Genomic DNA, 18,611 nt, shown 5'->3' on the forward strand with positions numbered 1-18,611 from the left:
ACATTAATTAAAATAAAATAATATTTAAATATAATAGCAAATAACAAGTATATATTAACATTATAAATATATATAACACTAAATATTTATGCATCAAAATTTAATTAATTTAAATTCCATTAAATCACTAGTTGTAGTTGTCTCTTCTCTTTCTCTCTCAACCCCTTTTGGCTAAGAAGAGATAAGGCATTAAAAAAGAGAGAATTGCATCCACCACAAGCTCATGATGGTCTCCTCCCAGAGCAGATACAGTATGATCTGACCTTCTAAACCATCAGAATTACCAATATGAATATCTCTACACTCAAATTCCAAATCCACCTACCAAAACCCAACTCGGCTCCAAACCATCCTCTTCTGCTCCTTACCAATTCCTCAACATTTCACAGAAAACAATCCATTAATTTCTCAAGAACACCCGCAAAAATCCCTGAACAAACTCTTGGGTACCCTTCAAAAGAGTCTCTCGCAGAAAACCCTAGTCTGATTTCGGTCCAAGAACCCCAAAAGGAGGAATCTTTGGAAGATTCTGCAAATGGGTATATGGTGTTTGGAGGGTTTGCGGTGGCGGTGGTGATGGGGATGATGATGATGATGGGAGATGAGAAGGCTTTGGCTCTGGGTCCTGAAGGGCCGTTAGTGGAGGAGTTTTGGGATAATGTGAGGAGATATGCGCTGTATGCACTTACTGTAAGTACTGGTGCTGTTTATACCATCGCCAAGCCAATCTTTGAGTTGTTGAAGAACCCAATTTCTGCAATTTTAATCTTGGCAATCATGGGGGGTTCCCTTTATCTTGTTTCTCAAATCCTATCTGCCATGGTTGGTGTCACTGATTTCAGTTATGATTATGCCCAGTAATTGATTAATTAGCAATGTATTCCTTTTTTTTTTTTTGTCTACAGAATTGATTAATTAGCAATTTTCTTGTGAAGCAGAGCTCTCTTTCTCTGCATATGTATATATATGTCTTGTTATGTTGATAAAATAGATATAAATCTGAACACCATACAGGAATAATTTGGGCCATGAGGTAGAAAATATGAGAAGCCAGCGCATGCCCAGGATCCAAAAGTTGAAACCCAATTTACCACAAACCCTCTGCTAATAATATTAGTAGAAGAAAACAAGAGCAGCAAAAATTTACACCGATATTCTATTTCTACTGGTGGTAGATCTCATGGATCAACAGCAAGAAACAGAAGAGACATAAAGCGGGTAAGGAAAAGTGTTGGCATATTGAAAGGAGAGGGTTTGTCCAGGACCAAGAGCGTCGCCATTATTAACAATGCAATCGTCATAGCGGACACGCCGGAAAACAAGAGGGTTTACGAGCCGGGCAGAGCTGAACCAGCCGCAGCTGAGGTGAATGTCGGCAATGCTGCAACCGGAGACGCAGGAGTTGAGGATTTGAACCGTGTACGACGGAATTCCACTCGGGAGCGGAGTCGATGAACCTTGGAATATCACTATATCGTCCTTCGAACATGATTTTCCCATCCGATTTTTGTCTCCATCATCTATAATTTTGTTTTTTTTTTACAAAATAAGATAAGCTTCATAATTAATGTGCATTACAACATCATTTTAGTTAATTAATTGATCTTAGATTTACCTACACGTGGAGTTCGGCCAGGATAGAGAAAAAACCTTTCTTTCAATTCTATATATTCTACAAAATATTTGGGTAGTATATATAGATATATATATATATACAGACAAGTAATATTGTAAGAGAGAGAGTTACCAGTAGACTGCAGCATCTGCAGCATCTTACGAGCTGCAAGGGCAGTAGTTATGTTGTTCTTGGGAAACATCACTACCCTACTCTTTCTGCCGCCTTCCCTACCAACTATATCATCTTCTTCCTTTTCATGATAAGACTCAACACCTGCATTTTTCATTAAATTTTTGAACCATAATTAATTTTAACTACCAAATATTTTTTGATTGAAAGAAGGATACATCTATATATCCTCATAAAGATATAAAATTGACTCATGGGTTGTGCATTACATATATTTTTATAGATATACAAATGTCATGTAATTTATGAAATGTACAATTTAAAAGAACTTACATATGTATATATATATAAGACATTCATGCCAAAATTAATGCTTATATTTACTTAACAACTAGATTAAACCCATTTTTGCTTTAATTCCATTTTTAGAATAATTGTAAATTCATACTTTTATTAATTAAATATATATATATATCAATTGTAATATAATAAAAATAACTATTAAGAGATAACACACACAGAGAAAATATGTATAAACTATTTAACAAAATAATTATTAATTTTTTTATTTTTTAGAATACATTTAGCAGTAGTTGAGAGTTGAGGATTATGAATCATTAATGCAGTAATTAATAGTTTAGCAATTCAAGAGGTAATTAATTAACTCTAGAGAGGGAATTAGGGTGCGTACATGCAAGGTCATGTTAATATATATATATATATAAGTTCCCCTTTTTGCATGCTTGATTTCCTTTTACTTGGAAAAATCTTGTTATCTAAACTGCTGCCACTTAGAAAATTTTGTTTCATCAGCTGATTAGTAGAGAGAAAGAGATTATATATATACACACACGTACCAGATAACATTAATGCTAGAAGAAAGGCAAAAGCCAAAGCCATAGAGAGTAAGCATGGTGATCTTCTCAGAATAAGCTTCTTTGATCTCAATCCGACCACACCTGCCATTACCAAACCTTCCCAAAACATATATATCTATATATATATATAGGCAGTGGATGTAAGGGTAACTCAAAAACTAGCCTGCAAATGCACCAAATATACCCATCACAACCATAACCCAAACACTCAACATGGATATATACATACACTCACATGATGGTTGCATGCAGATACATCGATACATCAATAGTGAAGTGTAATAGCTAATGTTTGAAAGCCAATATATATGTAAGAGACCTATATATATATATCACAGGCCAACACTCACTCGAATAAACCCAGTTAACGCTAGGCATTAATCTTTTTATCCACACATCTATCAACTGATAAAAATACTTAAACATGATGTATACATGTAGATGTCTGTATACATGTAATCCATTACATCTAAAGAGAGCAGGGAAGAATATACCTTCTTGGTAAGCGAAAATGGAGGTGACCAATATCACTGATCAATTTGAAAGGTGAAGAGATATATTTATAGCTGCGAGAGGTTTGAAAGTAGACGATTGATTGGATGTAATTACTAGAGTTGCCACTACTTTTTGCAGGATAAACTTATAACACAATAGGGTATAATTGATTATTTGGCGGTTTTTAGCTGTAGAATATTCTTTTCTATTGAAAACCAGATACCACATATATATATATATATATATAGTTATGGTCTTGCCTCTTTGACTGCTTTTAAGGATTGCAGGAAATGCCAGACAGATTGATTCACAACGATAAATTAAGCCACACCAATCTGATTTTACATATATATATACATACATATATAATACCCATATATGCATATATTGAAAATATGTTGTTTATAATAATATATACCCATGTATACATATATTGAAAATATGTTGTTTATTATACAAAAACGGTGTAATGGTTATTTTAGTAAAAATTTATAATTGTTTATACTAATATACACCCATTCATGAATGCTTTAAGTAATTTTTAGTGGAATATAAAGTTAGTCGAAACAGTATGTGTACAAATATATATATATATATATATAACTAGGTGCTTTTGCTCGGTATGTTTGAAAAAAAAAAAGTTATAAATATGTGGATTAGCAATTTATAAGGATAAATTTAAATGATTTTAAGAACATTAATAACATTGAATGGTTGATAGGGAAAAGTGGAACATCTGTTGTTTACAAATAGAAAAAGCAGATGAATGAAGATTATATATATATATACATATATATATGTATAAGTACAGGTATAATTAATAACAGGATTAAAAGCAAAAATAGTTTGGGTGGGAAAAGATATTCTTCAGCAATCACGTTCGTGCAGGTATATAGGAGATCAGGAGGCCGAACTGAGCATTTGCAGTAGTAATTAATTAGGTGGAAGTGGAAATCTATATATAATATACACACACATGAACTTATATATACATATATATATATATAATATATATGACTAGTTAATAACTCCTTGTTTGAATGTCAAGAAATATTCACTTAGCTCAAAAAATATAATATTTTCTCAATATTTAAAAATACTATATTAGATTTTAATCCGTTATATACATCTAAATAAAAATATTTACTTCGTAAATATTAAATTTTAATATATTATAAATATTCAATTAAAGAAATTAAACTGTTACATAATATTTATTTTACCAAAAATATAATAAATTTATTAAAATTTAAATATAATTTAGTCATCACTTTCTATTAATATAATAATAAATTAAATTTTGAATTTTATTAAATTAATTATTATAAATAAATCATTATCAACCTATAATATTTCGTAATTATTATCATATGCAAAATATTGAACATAAATTAAATTCTTTAGGTACATGAGAAACAATTTGAAGGTATAATCGAAGACAATGAGGAAAAAAAAAATTAGAGATTTAAAAGATCGTAAATCTTTATTATTACCCACGTAGAGATAACTATCAAATTTTGATATAGCAAATATGTATGTATATATATATATATATATATATATATAAACGTATTTATGAAGGCACCAAATCAGAACATGTAAATAATTGAGTATGACGTTAACAGTAGCAAACGTGTCATGGCATGTAAACACGCAACTTCGCTATGAACTCATTGTTGTCATGCACCAAAAGAGACTTATAACCCCTACTCGGGACACGATGCCTTCTCTCCTTAAATTTTAAACCAAATTATACAACCTACATATATATATATATATATATCTGTGATTGCCATTTATATATATGTATATATATATATATTTAATCATACAGATTTCTAGCCATAATATCTGGACTCTACTTAAATGATTGATGAATATTAGAAGAGAAGATTCTTTATATCTTTGCTTAATGCCTAGATTACTCAGTTTTTTTGTCGTTTACTCCACCTGGATTAATCTACGTACACGCATTAGTGTACATCAATCATGTACATGTATATATATATATATGTCTTCTCCTAGAGCTTAAACTTGTCTTACACATAACCTGATAGACCCAGAAAGATCATGGCGGCTCTAAGGTGGTTTGTTCACTCAGCATGCCATGTCTTAGGGTACAACCAGCAGGGAGAGGAGAAGGTGAAGGTCGTAGGGATAGAGAGGTTGAAGGAGAAGAGGGTTAATGGAGGGTGCTGTTCGGAGTTCCAAATGCCTCTGCATTATCCAAGATACAGTAAGAGTGAGTACGAGAAGATGGAGGAGTGGAAGGTGGATCTGCTTCTCAGAGAGTATGGACTCAGCTTTAATGGCAGCCTTGATGAGAAGAGAGCTTTTGCAATGGGAGCATTTTTGTGGCCTGATCAGTACTGAAGATGTCATTAATCATTATGGTTAGCTATCTAATTAGTATCTTATATATATATATATATGTATGTATGTATATTCTCCAGGGCAATAACATGGTCTATACATTTACATATATAGAGTTGTGTATGTATGGGATGATTGTCCTTTGTGATGTTACAAGTTTTGTAGTTAATTAGATTCAATGTTATACACTATACAAAACGAGAACCTTAAATGTTACAATCTATGTATTTTCTTTCAGATACGACCGAGTTTTAAACTCAAATTACATTAATTAATTATTATATAAGAATATTATGTTATCTGAATTAAATACTTTTAACCAATTTATATAAATTAGAAGCATTAAATTGAATTAATTATAACTATTACTCAAAAATATTATATACATTGAACAATAATAGAAAAAAAAAATAAGTACATGTCATAAATCGAAGAATAAAATCTTATGAAACGCAACAAAGAAAAAAAAGTGAAAAAAAGATATGACAGTTTGGAGAAAACAAAGTATAAGATATTATAGAATGAAATAGTTCTTAAAACTGTACGATACGTAATAAGTGGATAAAACTCGATATCTTAATAATATGATCATTCAAAAAGTCATTTATTATATATAAAAATGAATAGTAGATTATGTCGTTGGAAAATCAGGAGACGAGATATCAAACATAGAAGATGATTTCCTCAAGTGAGATGTCCGAAAAAATCAATTTTACAAACCTATGTAATAAGTGAAGTAAGGAATGTCTAGAAGCCTTCTTAAAAAAGATTGTAATAGGTATATTGAGAAAAGTTTTTCAATCCCAACCAAAGAGTTCTTGTCTCTAGTAGTACAATTCTCTCATTTAGACTAGGAAAGGCGAAGGCAAAGGCAAAGGCAAATCTATTGATGATGGGCCGGGCGGGGCTGGGCTGGGCTGGGCCGAGCCCATCATAATGCTAAGATCCATATAAACACTTCAAAAAACCACACTAAGAACATGGAAGGGAATGGAAAAAAAAAAAAAAAAAAAAAAGCATATTGAATTAATTAAAAATAAATTCATATATACAAGTTTAGTCATCTTAACTATACAATTAATAATTTGATAGAATTTACTTAAATAAAAATTTTTAATACATGATATTATAATACGTAATTAAGTTTGAGCACGTCTGGCATACACAAAACGGCAGCCAAACAAACAGTGCTTAACATAGAGAGTCTTTTAATATAATTGAAGTAAGCTACCTTACTGGAAGCCCATCAACTTTCATAATAGGGGGTGCCAAAAAAATAACGCAAAATTTTTCGCGTTTACTTCATTGTCCCCCTATATCTTCTCATCCCGATCATTCCTAAGCTAGCGCAGGAATGGAATAGAGGGATGCCCTTATCCAAATCGCCGAGTCGACAAAATACGAGAATTTATCTAATCTATATTAATAATGATTGATTTATAATATTTAATTCAATAAAATTTAGAATTTATATAATTAATGTGTTTGTAGAGCCGAGTGATTAATTGGTAGCTAGATATTTTATAAAAAAAAATGGATTTAACTTTTTGTTTTTTTCTTAAGAAATAAAAAGAATACATGGTGGAGACCGAGAGACCGTCAAGCACGGCAAATACTGGAAGTGAGGCACTCAGTACTCTTATACCGTGTCCTAGGCGGTCTCTGACCAAGTCTGGTGATACCTAGAAATTTCAAAGAATTCAGGCAGACAGTACTAATAAAAATATATGTTTATATCTGCATATATATATATATATATATAGACAGAGAGAGAGAGAGAGAGAGAGGGAGGGAGAGAGAGAGAGAGAGATAGAGAGAGAGAAAGAGGGAGAGGGCGTTGAATGTTCTACCAAATGAAATAAGATTCTTCTTCAACAGTCCAGACCCACATGATATACATGTAGACTTTCTGATCTTCTCCAACTAACATATATATATATATATAATATAATACAGTGGTGTGATCATCATTTCAACTTCACCAAATCAGACGGTCCACATCAAAGTTCATGTCCAATCTTGTATAAATAATTAGAGGTGAAATTTTATGTGAAAGTGTACAAGAAATCAAATCATACATAAATGAACGAATTCTTGATTGCTTTTAAGATAAAATATCATAACATAAGGTGTTCGGATATAGTTGAAGTGGTTGAATAGGAGAATCGTTATAACTATAACCCTTATTTATTTTTGTGAATTGATTCGGTCTAATACTCTTTTCTTGTACCTTTTTCGTTTTTGAGACTTGGTTTATAGGTATAATTTTTATGTCTTACATATATATATATATATATATATACAAACGTATTAATGTTAGCAATAGTAAATTTTTAATTTTTTATTCAATAGATTTAGAACTTAACTTACTATAATATTAAAAAATTTACGATTACCAAATTCGTTTTAATGTCAAGAAGCTATGACCATTTTGGTAAATTCACTCACATAACCACTACCAGTATAAGAAGGAGAACTCACCTTGGATGTTCTAAGTCATTCACTAGAAGCCATTCCAAGAATCCAATTCAGCTCACAGACAGAGATGGATTACAACCTCAACAAGAATGATTATAATTTGGTTAAAAGAAGCTTGAAGTTCATCTTCTCTTTAATCCCTCTGGTTCTCTGCTACTCTTCAGGCTTCTTCTCTTTGTTTCTCCATTCTTGCAATCTCTACTTTTCCAACACTTTCTTCTTCTCCTTCGTTACACACACTATTGACAGGAAATACATGTTCCTCATCTGTAATGGAATCCTTGCTTTTCTTGTTAAAAGTTTGACTTCTTCCACCTCATCCTCATCATCACCATTACAATCCAACATGAATATTACTGAAGAAGAAATCAAACCGTCAGTCCACTTTGTCAGTAAGCATGATCAGCATTTTATTGTTGTGGAAGCCATTGATGGGCCTTCAGAGAATGTTGCAGGCAATGTTATATATATAGCTGATCAAGAGGAGCAAGAAAGAGAAGAGAAAGCAGTGGAAGATGAAGATGAAGAACACGCAGAAGAAAAAGAAGACGATGATGAAGGATTAAGAGTGGATTTGGCTGGAGAAGATGATCATGGAGAGAGAGAAGAAGTAAGAAGTGGGATTTTGGTGAAGCAAGAAGAAGAAGATGCAAAGACAAAGTTTGCAGAAGATATAGGGAGTAATGATGATGATTTGAACAGGAAAATTGAAGAGTTTATAAGAAAAATGAAAGAAGAAATTAGGATTGAAGCTCGGCAGCAACTTATTGCTGTGTAAACATATTTTCCATTTTACATAAAATATAATTAAATAAATGAATAAATATTCTACACATTTATATATGTATATGCTTCTTGGTCTATTTTAGGATGACCAGTAAGCTTTCCTAATGTTGTGTTTTCTTCATAGTGCTTCTCTAACTGATGTTTTTTTTATCCTCTTTTTTTCAACTTTGTTCTTCTATTTAGAAGTTTTTCTTTTCTTTATCTTCAAACTATATGAAACTTGCCGGCATAGCTAAGATTTACAGTAGCATATCATCATAGTTTATAGTATCTTATTTTTAAAATATGCTATAACATATTATGATGAAAAGAATATACATTTATGAATACTTAAATTTAAAAAAAAATATATATATATATATATATGATATTATCATGTTCTTTAAATTTACAATTCATAACTGTTATTTTAATTCTTAATTAGTATTAATTTTATTTGGGTTGATGTTTTTTTCTTTTAAAAAAAAAAATTAAGTAGCAGAGTTATATAAAGTTTTTAATTAATTTAAATTTATTTATAGTATTATTTTATATTATTGTTAAATTAAATAAAAACTTTACAATTTAAACTCCTCTCTCCAGTCTGATTTAGTTTTAATCAGAATGAAAACAACCACATAATCTCTTTATAAATGAGATTATCCAGAACTGCTCATTAAATAATATGATCTTGAAATGCTGATTAACTTTAGAACTGAGGCTTGATTTTGGTAGAAAATACTAGAAACATATGTGTGATTCTTGTGAATCTAATTTATGGCTTCCGGCAACCGTCTAATACTTAACAAATTGATTAAGAACAATCTTTATCTCATAATCTGCATTAAAGACAATCTTCATCATTAATCACTTGCCTGGATATCCATTGGTGTACAATCTTTGGACCATGGCATGTGGACTCCTGGGAATTAATTAGCTTATAGCTGACACAGTTACGGATGGAGATCTGGGTCCGAAAAGTATTAGCGAGGGGAAAAAAACATGTGGCTCTCGTACCACTTACTATTTTTTGGATTGTGTAGAAGAAAAAAACAAGATAGTCTTTGTGGGGATGGAGGAGGATCTAAAATAGGGTTAGAAAAAAGTAGTTCCAGATCCTAAATTTTTTAGTTACAGATTATTCTCTATGTTTTGGGAAGGATTTCAGGATTCTTATAAACACCTTAATTGATATGTAAATAATTTTGTATGCGGGTTGACACCCATTTAGTGTTTGTATTTGACGGTATATACTATATTTTTATTTCGAAAGAAAAATGTCTTCTATGTAGAAATCTAAAAGAACCAAATCAGGGAATTAACCAGAAGAATCCCAAAGATCAGAATTTGATAATTGCATAGTTTGCAAGGGCTATGCAAAGAGAGAGATATATATATATATATGTATATATGAATTCATAAGGATTAAATTACTAAGAAAGAGAAGCCTAGACTCCATAGCTTGAACAATTGCACATCAAAAGAAAAGGTTATTTAACTTTCTAATCACAATTTCATGAGAACTTTTAACTACTCTTCATGCTGAAATTGATTTAAGAGTATTCTAGACTGAACACGTAAATCAAGTACAGACTCATCTTATTTTCTTGTATGTTGATTAACAAAAATAGGACGACAACTAGAATCCGAACACTAGACCTCTTGACTTTTATATCATACCAAAATTTCTATCTTATATGCTATTGTTTAAGCTATACCATGAGAAGGTAATCAAAAGCTTTTTGATTTAGAATTTAATCGTCATATACAAAAAGATAGGTGGACGATAATATATCATTAGAGATTGGGATTAGAGCGATATTTATGTGAATATGACATGACAATAAAAAATATAAAAGAAGCTCAGAACTGCTCATTTGTCATCTACTACTAACTACAGTACTGAAACCGACCATTCAATCAAGATCCTACACTCATGTGGCTGAAAATAACATATCATGTTTAATTCATGTTATTAAATACTTTATATGAAAAATATCATGGATAAGAGTCTGTCCCCAAGAGGGACCCTCTTATGAATAAAAATGAAATGAACCATGCCAAGTTTCATACCTGTTACAGCACAGAGTTATGGAGGGAGAGATCTAGAAGGACTCCAGAATCAGTGTTTGATTGCCAAGAAGAACTGCAACTTGAAGGAGCCTGTTCCATCTGTCTGCAAATGGAGACAATACAGTGAGTGCCAAAATTATTGCCAATAATTTTAACACGTAACAGTTCAATAATCATGCAAAAGAAGATAAGAGTCTTGTAATGAAACGTTGAGTGACTCCATAAGTACAACATTCACTCAAAAGAAAAAGCTTTTCTGATAAAGTATATGTGGGATCCTGTAAGTACATCAGTACAAATATTCCAACTCTTTGCTTGTCTATAACTAGATAAGAAATTGAAGATTCAGAAAGTTCCAATGTAGATCATTGAGGCCATCTGGCTTTCCAAATTGTGGCTCTCTCATATCCCAGAATCAAGATATGTAGCTAGAGTAAATTTCATGATGGAAGATATATATTGCAGAAAAATGTACTGTGGTAAATAAAACTTCTACCAATAAAGAAAACTGCTATTGTAGTTGCTCCTTAACTCTGCTGAACTGAAAGCATTAGAGAAGATTAATACACCATAAGATGCAAAAACTAATTCACCTGGGAACTTCATAATCCCGTTATCCTGCAACTGAAGTTCTTAAGTCCAGAAATTCAAAGAAGATTTTACCACATACAGTTGACATTTAAACCATTGCAGACATCTTTTTGCTTGATTAGAGATGTATTGCGAACAAAAAATTTTAAGATGATACCAAATCTCATTCTTCAGTGACAGTATAAGCATGTTCAATAACTGCTCCGGATATTTCACAATTTAAGAAGGCAGGCACAAGAGTTAAACAGTTTTGGTTAAGGACTAATATAACATTTAGGAACACTATACAGCACAACTAGGTAGATAATCGTGCATCTTTTCTCTTATAGTAGATCCAATAACATTAATGATATTCAAGCAAGCCAGAATAAACAGGCATATCTAGTAAAGAAATTGAACAGGCTGTTAGGGCCCTTAAAAAATCCTAGGATAAACATATGATGATGATCTTGCTTCTCACACCATCCAATTTGAGTTTAAAAAGGAACGCTGAGCCAGCAATTCTTATTAAAGGATTTCTCTTAAATGAAGATTTCATTAATGTGAAGGTAATACAAAGCTTTTAAAGGATTTCTCTTCACGGTAATAAGAAAAATCTCAGCATTTTATCTTCGTGATGAATCAATTTGACAAAGACATTTGGCTTCAGTCTCTACATGACATTAACAACCAGCTGATTATCCTACAGTTATGTTAGACCTTTGAGTCTCTTGGAGATAAATAGTATCAAAGATATGTAACAGCTGAGTTAAATTGTACATAACTAAGTAGAAGGATTTTCGAAAATTGTACATTAGCCTATCAACAGCAGTAGAAAAAATGACTAATGTAATCGAATCCACATATTAAATACCTTCACCTCAACACCAGAAACCAAGGAAAATGCTCTTACAATCTGCAGAAGTTGAAATAATTGAACAATGAGAACAAAATTTTATTATTCCTTAACGTTTTTCTTTTCATCTAGTTTGCCTTCTAACCATAATGATGTTGGTATTAGAAACAAAATAAAATCAGGGTGTCAGTAACATGAGCAAGAACCATTTGAGGAAAAGGAAGCACAAACCACTGCTATAGAATCATCATTCTTTTACCTCATGATATTAAGTAAGAACTTATTACAAGAAAGACAATGCAGAAAGAGCAAGAGAGAACATGCAAAAGATATTGCTTCATTGTTTCCAAACAGATCAAGAGAGACAAGGACACGCGTGATATTTTAGGGGTGCACCACCTTAGGCTGTCATCATCTGTCAATCCATTTGCAAACCCCAAGAATAAATCATGAGGGAAAATTTTTGTCAAGGACCCAATAACAAAAGAGTTTGAGTATTAATTCTAACAATCTTGTCTTCTCCAATGTTGGACTCTTCTCCTCAAAGGTAGAAAATAACGATGTAGAATCTTTTTGGCCCTTTCACCACCCTTCGATTACAGTTGATTTCACCCTTCTGTTCTTCTCATCAGTGAAGCAGCTGGTGTTGTTTCCACTTCGTATAAAGATTAACCACTTCTGAATTAACCAGTTGGTGAGAGAGTAAAATCCATTGCAACTCCATCACTCTCTGGCATATCTCTAACTTCACTAATAAGTCTAGTGAGTTCTTTTGTCAGTTCCTGGCGAACATAATCAGACTGCTCTTTAGTAACTGATGATTCTCTAAGGAGTGTTTCGGTAAGAGATTGAAATTCCTGAAACCACTCCTCAGTATTAGCTTGAGTAGCATGATCCTCGTAAAAGACTAGAGAGTTTTCTCGGCGCCATCGAGTCAGAAAATATCTGTCAGGAAGCTGAAAATAGTTCTTTACAACAAATATGCGAAGTGCGTGTCTGCATAAAATTCCTGATGATTCAAATTCTTTACAGGAACAATGAATCTGTTCATCTTCTGGTATCCATATAACAAGACGTTCAACTTCCATCTTCTTGAAGTGACGGACAAGATATGATCCATCAGCCATTTCAGATGCTGCATATTGCATGGCTAGTGCTAATTCATGTTGTAAAGCACTGAAGGCAAAAGGAGTAAGAATTCCTCGTGCATGCTCTTCAATTGGCAAACATGTTTTGGTATGCATATACTGCATCTCCATACGCGACTGGTTCTGAATATTGGCTGACATAGCAACCTGTAAAAATCCCAGGACACATGAAAATATCAAAAGCTACAAAAGTTAGTCCATGAGTTACAGAAGAAGATTTGTATACCTGCTCAAAGAAGCTACGAAGACAAGTATGTGGAGTGAAGATTCCTTTCAAGAATGCATCTATAGACTTTGAATATGCTGGTGTTGCCATTCGAGCAAGGAAGTAACCCCTCACATATGACAATGCCCAAGATGTCCGGATAGAAAAGAGCAGAATAATATGTCTATCTGAACCTAGTCCAAACACAGAAACTAGTTGATTCCATTGTAGCTCAAAATCCTCAGCACTCTCCACACGGTATAAGGCTTCAAACTCAGATCTAAATTCAGCATACTGAGAGCCAAGTGGAATGGAGAACCAACTAGATAACTTAGGTAAGATACTCCATATAGAGATAACATGTTTAGTGCTTGGTAATTTGTTTCTTATAGAGTCTCTAAGCACTGGATCAAGATCAGTTAAAATTGTCGTTGGACATCTTCCTTTCATGAAGCCAACAAAAGCCTACATGTAAGTTGAGGAATAACAATAGGTAGGGGAATTATATGCAAGTACGTATTAAATTGAACAAAGGATTTTAGTAATGAACCTGCAAAGCCCAAGCAAAAGAATGGGGTGATTCATCCTGCAATAGAACACAACCCAAGAAAACTGGTCTGCCGTTGTTGTCAATACCAAACCACGCTCCAAAAAGCATGCCATATGTGATTGACCGGTAAGTGGTGTCAAAATAAACTACATCACCATATGTGTTGTATGCATGAACAGAATCACCATGAGACCATGCAATGTTCTCGACTTTATCATTTGCATCCACTGTCAAATCATAAACAAAGTCTTCATCCGTCCCTTTAGTAGCTTTGCACACCTCAAGGAGTTCCATAGTGTCATTTTCTCGTTTCTCAGAAAGTATAGCATCATTTTCTTGCACAATTTTCTTGCGGTTCTGAACAAAGTTTCTGACGTCTCTCTCCAAGAAAGGCAACTGCCCACCTTGGATTCCCTTTTCCAACTCCAAAACTTTCACAATGCGGTGTATTGGAAACCCAGCTTTAGAAAGTAATAGAATTCTCTCCTGATCTGCCTCATGAATCTTTCTGTATGCTGGCAAGAGACGCACCTGTTCATCTTCCAGAAGTTCATGATTATGAACATTACTGAACTGCACGACAAACCATTGGGAAACACCCTCAACTACCTCCTTGGACAAATACATTTTAGCATCGCATCCACACCGCACAGACTTCCTATCCCTATGGTGTTCTCCAGATGGCTTTTTCCTCGCAGGTGCAAACCCAGATCGATAACAAACAAAGTCACGTTTATAAATACCCAATTGGGGGCTCAACCTTGACCTCTCTTTCCTAATAGAGAACCCATTTTTCCTTGCGAAATTCCCATAATACTCGAATGCATCCTCATCACTCTTAAACACCATCCCCACATATGGGGCAACCATGACCTCCACCGAAAGGGGTTCACTTTTTACCAACTGAGATACCATTGAATTTTCCTCAACATCTCCTTCATGTGTGACATAACATTTCCAATCCCCACATGGACATTGCTGCTTCCTCATCCATATATTTTTTGACGAAAGTGATGTCATTCCTCAAACTTGATAAAGTATATATCTAAATATAATAGAATTATTGTTTATCTGATCTTAAACCTCACTCAGAACCTGGTAAAAGAACCATCTAGTTGGAACAAGAAACAAGAGTTACCAAAAACAATCAAATTAATTAATTTCAATCCAAGATTCCAGAAAAGGATAATCTAAACTCAACCCATTTCAGTGAAAAAGACTATAATACAAGTAGTGCTAGAAGTCAAGTTTTTGTGTTCAAGCTACAGAGAAAAAAAAAACTAAAAGGACAAATTTTTAAAGAAAAACGAAGAACCCAGATAGGCGAAGATGTTCATGCATTTAAACTCTGTAAGCTGGAAATTATAGAAAGAGATCCAGTTGAAAATGAAATTCAACGTACCAGAGAGAAATTTCTTAAACCCTTTTGCTTCTCCAGCCCGAGCATCACCTCTTTCTCTCCTTTTCCCTCGTTTGTATTTATGAAAATGTTCACAAATTAACATACTGACTCCTCCCATTAGGTGACGGGTCGGACCCGAAATCATTTGGCCCGTTTAACTTGATTTTCCTTCTTATTAAATTATTTTTTATTTTTATCTTCATAAATAATTTTTTAAAAAAAATATATATATTTCTAAATGCACAATAATCATGATGCTTTAAAATATTTTATGTATGAAATTCAATTGAATTATTTTTTAAAAAATTATATTTATAACGTAATATTTTTTTTTAAACATTAAGTTTCAGTCCGGTTTAAATCAATTCTGAATTATTGTTTAACTCTAATCTAAACTCTCATTTTCGTAAATAACAATATAAAATGTATACTATCAAGTCAATTAATAATTAAATTATACGAGTTAGATTAAACCGGACTGATTAATAAATATATATTGTCATTTTATCCGATTAGTTAAAAATTAAGTGATCAAATGAATGAATGAAATGAGAATTTTAAAGCATTGATGTCTATATATGTGTATGTGTATATATATTAGTTTCTTCTTAAAAGTGACAAACATAGCCACTTGGTAAGAATAGCTGTGATTATGTTATAACCTTTGCTTTTTCTCCTCCCTTTTAGGGCTCTTTCAAGATTTGCATGCCATTTTTCCCTCTTACATTACATTCAATTTACAGAAATCACCCATTAAAAAAAAAAAAATCAAATCTTTTTCTTGGATCAACTCTCCAGGTAATACAAAACACTTCATGGTTCTCATCATTATTGTAATCTATCTATACATTCATTACCCTTGTATATTCTTGTTTTGCGCTTTGAATCTTTGCATGCCTATATCAGTTTATCCCTCAAATCTTTCGTGTTCTGAGTTTCACTTTTTCGTTTAATACCGAAAAACTGTTGATGTTGATAGAGGAAATTGGAAAGACTTGTTGATGTAGCTTGATTTTCGAATTGACTAGTGTTACGTATATTTTAGTCGTGTTAAATATTCTGAGTATTTTGATCATATATTAAAAATTAGTTTAAATTAGTTGAGAAAATTCTAATCTTTTGGATATCTTAAAGTTTATAACTTTATAGGTGGATGTACTTTTGATTTTTATTGTAATGGAAAAACTTTTGTCTGTTTTATGTGTGAATGTAGATATCTCTGCTAAAGTATGTAAATTTTGTGTTTTTTCTTCTTTTACTTTTTATTTTGTGTGATTGTGTGCGTAATTGAAATTTATTTCCACAACAAAAACAATGTACATATTATATACATGTAGATATATATACATATATACATTGTTTTTGTATAAGTTGATAGATTTGAATTTGAGAATTTGGGTGTATTGGATTAGAGGTAAACACGATCTCAGAGTTTTTGGATTTCTCAAGATTTCTTAACGAATGAATATTTTATTATTATAGTTTTGAGCAAATCTAACAATTCAAAATTATATTATTATAATTCAAAACTATTATAAAACTCTTGATTTGCTCAAATCTTGTAGGCCATCCGAACCCAGATGCAATTTTCTGCTGCTTGCTCTAATGACTCAAGAAGATAAACAAGCTTTGCTTCCTGCAAATACACTAGAAGCTTCTGTAAATGTCAATGGAAACAACCCATTGCAGAGAAGAAGAAATTCCCACAAGTTCAATCCTCCTAACTCAAACAATTCTCATTTTCTTGCTAATGAAGAAAATCCCACTACATCACCTCTTCTTCTCCCCACTGAAAACCAAACAATCACCAAAAAAAGTTTCAACTTCAAGAAAGTTTTCATGCTGTTAGGTGCTTATCTAGGAGTTGGAACTCTTTGTTTCTTCCTTATCAGGAATCAAATCGAAGGAAAAAAGACGAATGGCTTCGTAGATTCCCTATACTTCTGTGTTGTAACAATGACTACAGTTGGGTATGGAGACCTGGTTCCTCATAGAGTGTATGCCAAGCTATTAGCCTGCACGTATGTCTTCACGGGTATGGCTTTCGGAGGACTATTTCTCAGCAAAGCAGCTGATAAGATCGTGGAGAATCAAGAGATTCTCTTGGTTAAAGCCTTTCACTTGAATGAACAATGTGTAGATGGATTTGAGACAGTACACAAACATAATAAACATAAGTTCCTTGTGGTTTTGCTTGCACTTGTTGTGCTTATGGTTTTAGGAACTTTGTTTTTGTATCTTGTCGAAAACCTGGGATTCGTTAATGCAATTTACTGTGTTTGCTGCACAATCACTACTTTAGGCTACGGAGACGAGAGTTTCTCAACAGAAAGAGGAAGAATTTTCGCGGTTTTCTGGATTCTCAGCAGCACCATTTGCTTAGCTCAATGCTTTCTTTACCTAGCTGAACTATATACCGAAAGAAGGCAAAGGAAACTTGTTCAATGGGTTATGTCAAGAAAGTTTACATGGTCAGATCTTGAGGCTGCAGATCTTGATCATGACAAAGTAGTCAGGTAAACCTACTTCACAACTTATCTAACACAAAATAGGCTAAACAAACCCAGATTGTCTTTCAGGTTATCGATGATTTTTAAAAGTGTTTGGATTGACTTATTTTTCGATTAATGATCACAGTGTTGCGGAATTTGTCCTATACAAGTTGAAGGAACTGGGAAAGATCAGTGAGCAAGATATCTTAGTAATGATGGAGAGGTTCAAGCTTCTTGATGTTGATCAATCAGGAACTTTGACAGCCGCTGATGTTGTTGGATGTAATTCCACATCGATCAAGTATGAAAAGTTATAATGAATTATCGCTTTCTCGGACAATTCTTCTTAATACTATACGATTTTAGGTTAGAATTTAATAGATTTAATGACAACTTATCAGCATAAAGAGATTTCTTAATAGAGTTGGTTTTCATGAACAATGTTTAAAAGTAATATACAGTATTAAATTTTTGTTTTGTACTTTTTTCCATTACTTTTTTCTTTGATGAGGTTAAATTGTATGTATATAAAAAGTTAAAGTTAAATTTTAACTCAACTTCAGTACATAATGCTGTAGG

The 18,611-nt window shown here is 32.6% G+C and overlaps 5 protein-coding genes across 8 annotated transcripts; 3 read left to right on the forward strand and 2 right to left on the reverse strand.

Annotated features, from left to right (window-relative positions):
• The first annotated feature begins 122 nt into the window (after positions 1-122).
• Positions 123-957, forward strand: LOC110813375 (uncharacterized). The gene has a single exon (XM_022040472.2). The coding sequence runs from the start codon at positions 289-291 to the stop codon at positions 859-861; it is 573 nt and encodes a 190-aa protein (XP_021896164.2). The 5' UTR covers positions 123-288; the 3' UTR covers positions 862-957.
• A 107-nt stretch (positions 958-1,064) lies between these two features.
• On the reverse strand, positions 1,065-15,609 carry LOC110813385 (TPD1 protein homolog 1). 3 transcript variants are annotated; one of them, XM_088207246.1, is made up of 5 exons: positions 15,541-15,609; positions 10,810-10,912; positions 2,605-2,788; positions 1,748-1,891; positions 1,065-1,520 (listed from the first exon to the last, which is right to left on the reverse strand). In XM_088207246.1, exons 3-5 carry the CDS (start codon positions 2,732-2,734, stop codon positions 1,186-1,188), a joined length of 609 nt encoding a protein of 202 aa, XP_088063372.1. In that variant the 5' UTR covers positions 2,735-2,788; positions 10,810-10,912; positions 15,541-15,609; the 3' UTR covers positions 1,065-1,185. The 3 variants fall into 3 exon arrangements, with proteins under 3 accessions (XP_088063372.1, XP_088063371.1, XP_021896175.2); XM_088207245.1 differs by lacking the exons at positions 10,810-10,912; positions 15,541-15,609 and adding an exon at positions 3,120-3,272; XM_022040483.2 differs by lacking the exons at positions 10,810-10,912; positions 15,541-15,609 and having other exon boundaries at positions 2,605-3,104.
• Positions 7,953-8,806, forward strand: LOC110813392 (uncharacterized). The gene has a single exon (XM_022040497.2). The coding sequence runs from the start codon at positions 8,039-8,041 to the stop codon at positions 8,747-8,749; it is 711 nt and encodes a 236-aa protein (XP_021896189.1). The 5' UTR covers positions 7,953-8,038; the 3' UTR covers positions 8,750-8,806.
• Positions 12,444-15,650, reverse strand: LOC148252864 (putative protein FAR1-RELATED SEQUENCE 10). Of its 2 annotated transcripts, none has more exons than XM_088207240.1 (4): positions 15,541-15,650; positions 14,139-15,233; positions 13,610-14,053; positions 12,444-13,530 (listed from the first exon to the last, which is right to left on the reverse strand). In XM_088207240.1, the coding sequence occupies exons 2-4, from the start codon at positions 15,156-15,158 to the stop codon at positions 12,919-12,921; spliced, it is 2,076 nt and encodes a 691-aa protein (XP_088063366.1). In that variant the 5' UTR covers positions 15,159-15,233; positions 15,541-15,650; the 3' UTR covers positions 12,444-12,918. The 2 variants fall into 2 exon arrangements, with proteins under 2 accessions (XP_088063366.1, XP_088063365.1); XM_088207239.1 differs by having other exon boundaries at positions 14,139-15,249; positions 15,541-15,641.
• A 421-nt stretch (positions 15,651-16,071) lies between these two features.
• LOC110825098 (two-pore potassium channel 1-like) lies at positions 16,072-18,591 on the forward strand. The gene is made up of 3 exons (XM_022055563.2): positions 16,072-16,338; positions 17,106-18,056; positions 18,178-18,591. Exons 2-3 carry the CDS (start codon positions 17,146-17,148, stop codon positions 18,347-18,349), a joined length of 1,083 nt encoding a protein of 360 aa, XP_021911255.2. The 5' UTR covers positions 16,072-16,338; positions 17,106-17,145; the 3' UTR covers positions 18,350-18,591.
• The last annotated feature ends 20 nt before the right edge of the window (positions 18,592-18,611 follow it).

This window comes from Carica papaya, chromosome 7 (assembly GCF_054855325.1).
Source record: "Carica papaya isolate Zhongbai chromosome 7, ASM5485532v1, whole genome shotgun sequence".
NCBI lineage: Eukaryota > Viridiplantae > Streptophyta > Magnoliopsida > Brassicales > Caricaceae > Carica > Carica papaya.